This window comes from Sminthopsis crassicaudata, chromosome 3, assembly GCF_048593235.1.
Source record: "Sminthopsis crassicaudata isolate SCR6 chromosome 3, ASM4859323v1, whole genome shotgun sequence".
NCBI classification, from domain to species: domain Eukaryota; kingdom Metazoa; phylum Chordata; class Mammalia; order Dasyuromorphia; family Dasyuridae; genus Sminthopsis; species Sminthopsis crassicaudata.
The window spans coordinates 641933495-641937166 of record NC_133619.1 but is presented as its reverse complement, the minus strand read 5'-3'; the positions used below and the strand labels follow the sequence as shown (position 1 = coordinate 641937166).

Here is a 3672-nt window from a genome sequence, read left to right as displayed (position 1 = left end):
TTAAAACATAGTCATGATGCAAAACTAAGGAACACTAATGTATGGCTCAGTGAATTCTGTTTCTATTTCAGTTTCACATCATAATTTGTCTAACAGAAGGAAAAGTAGGTTGAAATCTGGAGATGTAAGCTTAAAGATTATGTTATTTTTAATCTGTGTCACCAAAGGCACCATACACAATATGTGGATTAGAGTTCTCCATTCTAAAAGAAGAAAAAGTTTGACTACATGATGACAGAGGTTGTTTCTAATGGGTAAATTCTATAATCCTTAAATTCCAGTGACCTTGCCTCTCTCCCATAAACTTCTGAAAGATATTAGTTTACCATAGTGTTACAACAGGTTTCTTTGAAGGGTAAGGGCAGTGTGCCTTAGGAGAAGGAAGGTGTACTCTGCCACAGGGCATACCAATATTTGAGAATTCGAGAGTCAGAGAAGATCAGTACAAAAGGGCTAATGGCTGGGAAACATGCTGCTAGGAGATTCAGTGTAGGCACAAACCAGGGCTGATGTTTATCCATTTTAAAGAAATAAAATGACAAGCCAGAATTAATAGAATAAAAGAAGACATATGTACTCACAAGGAGGAGGATAGCCTTGGTGGCTCTTTTCTCAGGGAAAGGTTTTGGAAAAACATGAGAACCATGAATATGTTTGACTTGTTGATGATGTCTGTGCAAGAACAGAACTAAGTAAGCATTGCTGCAGATCATGAATCCCAAACAAATAACATCAGGGATTGAAAAGACAATTGCAAAAAGGGGAGGATTGAAAGAGGCAGGAATTAAAATTGAGCAATATCCCAGATTCCACATCTTTGTGTTATTATTCATGTACCTTGAATTATGAATACTTCCAAGCAAAATAAAATTTACCACCAGGAAGAAGCCCCAGCAGAAAAAGCAGGCAGGGACAATAGACTTTGAAGCTTTGATTTTGAGTTCTGCACATCTGGAATTACTTGGACTAATGGTGATGACCTGAAAACCACTCAAGAGGCAGGTGATGCTGAGGGAAACACCCCGGGATACACTTTGGAAGTAAATTATAAGTTTACACCCAAGAAGATCTAAGAAATTATTGATTCCAAAGCAGGCAATCAGCTGAGGGATCCCCTTGGAGAGAATCACTTTTAAGTTGGCTAAAGTTAAGTGAGCAAAAATGCACTCTATGGACCTTAGCCTGTGGCCAGTGAGTAAAATCGAGATGTATAGGATCAGAAGGAAGACATTACCAAGAATCCCAACTCCCGTCTGAATAAGGAAGAAAACACCCAACACCAAGTCACTAAGCATCATTTTCTCCGAGTCTTGAAAACTGTGGTCAGTGCTAACAAATTCTAGGAAAAGATGAAAAATTTGTTAAGTTTATAAAGAGTGTTCTTAAGAGAATGGAGTTCCCTCTAGGGAACTTTGGGATAATCCTATCATTGATCTGATTTGTGATATAATAAACTTAAGTATTGAGATTGTTTTGATTGTATCTTCACTTGATAGTAAGGATATGAAAGTTAGCACAATAATAGAAAATCATATAGATATGATACCAGAAATCTATCTTCTAATATGGAGAATTTTTCTTTTGGTGGTAAAAGAATGAATTCACATTTTCATTGCTTTTCATTGCTAGAAGAGTGAATTCACAAGTTCAGTTTCAAAAGGTTAGGTGGGTAGGAATATTTTCACAATGCACTATTAATATATCATGAATAAAAAAGATAAAAATGACAGTTTAAAATGTGGAACTACCATAAAAGGTTCTGGGACCCTAGATGAGACAATCATCTTATCTCATATTTAATTATCATTAAATATACTAATAGTATTATTCTACAAGATTTATATGAGAATCACATGAAATAATAAGGCAAAAGTCTTACAGTCTCTAAGACATATAATAGATTTCTCAATTATTAGTTATTAATGATTGTTATCTTTATTAATGATAATCTAGTGACAATCTCAGACAAATAATATCTGGGATGTGAGAAACCAAAATTTTATTACATTTTTTTGCAAAAGAGATTGTCAAAGATATTTTAAGCCTCAAGTTGAACATATTTTGTGAATCACAAAAGTTATCCTACTATTTAATGAAATAAAACATCTTTAAAAGAGAAAATATTCCTACCTTGCTGCAAAATTTTAATACTTGATCAATTTAATTACATCTCAAAGCAACAAACAAGTCTGCTAATTAGGTATTTTATGTACATTTCTATAAAGTTTGGTATGTCATCGTAAAAGAAAAAAGACAAATATGTAGAATAAAGTAGTTAATAAAGAATTACTTATTACATGAAAATTATATGTAGGTTATTTCTAAAGTCTTATGGCTGGAAATAAAAAGTTATTCTTGTCTTTAATTAACTTAAGGTCCATGAAGGATACAAGACTATATGAACATTGATGTCTACAAGAATTATAGCAGTATGCCCTCAGGAGGGCATAATGCATTAAAAAGTAAAAACAAAATTGAAATATAGCAATAAAAATAATAGTAATTAACAAGAATAATATGATTACATTTAAACAGTGCCTAACATTTTCCAATCACTCTGATAATTACTTCATAATTTATATCTCAGTTAACACTGAACAATTGGATAGCCTCTGCATATACAACATTCAATTTTTATTTTCTATCTAATTTCTTTTAAATTGCTCATTTTCATTCTATTATAGAAGTACCTCTGGTTCTCCAAGTCTTTGCAAGTGGAACCAGGCTTCCATTTGATTTAATCACTCTGACCACTCTTCAGATAGGATCCTAAATCATAGATTTAGAAATGGAAAGGACCTAAGAAGCCATTTATTCAGTCAACCATTCAATAAACATTTTATTCAGCACTTACTATGTGTCAAACAATGTGCCAAAAGCTAGGAATACCAAGAAAGTCAGAAGTTAGTTTTTACTCTGAAGGAGGTCAGGTTTGAAGGGGAAGATGGCATGCAAAGAAGTATAAAGGAAAAAAAGCGACATATTAAATAAATTGGAGACAATCAACAAAGGGAAGACACTAGAATAGAGGAGAATCAGAAGAGGCATTAGGTAAATTTCCATCTGATGGTAAGATTTATTGGGAATTTGAAGGAATACAGTGAAGGAAGAAGGCAGAGAAAAGAGCATTAACTTCAGTAATGGGGCATAGATAATAAAAATGTCCATTGTCAGGAGACTGAAAGTCTTCTTTGTAAAATTTAAGGAAGAAAATGTCAGAGAATTACAGAGTACTTGCCTGGCTGTCAGGGGAATGCTTTCATGTGTGAGAAAACTGAAAAGATAGGAAGAGAAGTGAGAAAGACAGGATTTTATATTGATCCCAGAGATGATAGGGAACCACTGGATTCCACTGAGGAGAAGAGAGACTTGATCAGACCTGTGCCTTGAGAATATAATTTTATGGAGTGGAAGATGAACTGGAGAAAATATTTTGCAGAGAAACCAACTAGCACAATATTGTAACAATTAGGTGGTGAAGTCTTGCACCAGGTTGTTGGAAGAATAAAAAGAAAAAGGGGTTGGTCCTTAAGACAGATGTTATAAAAGTAAAATCAATAGGTCTTGATGACCAAATGGATATGGAGAGGCCCGATTCGAGAGTATAAGTAAGAAAGATGAAACCCATTTGGTGAGTTTGGGTGACTAGAAAAAATATTGATATTCTTAAAA

General features: G+C 33.6%; 1 protein-coding gene across 1 annotated transcript; it reads right to left on the bottom strand.

The window, feature by feature from the left end:
• Positions 1-371: 371 nt before the first annotated feature.
• On the bottom strand, positions 372-1298 carry LOC141562609 (vomeronasal type-1 receptor 1-like). The gene has a single exon (XM_074302613.1). It carries the CDS (start codon positions 1296-1298, stop codon positions 372-374), a length of 927 nt encoding a protein of 308 aa, XP_074158714.1.
• Positions 1299-3672: the final 2374 nt, after the last annotated feature.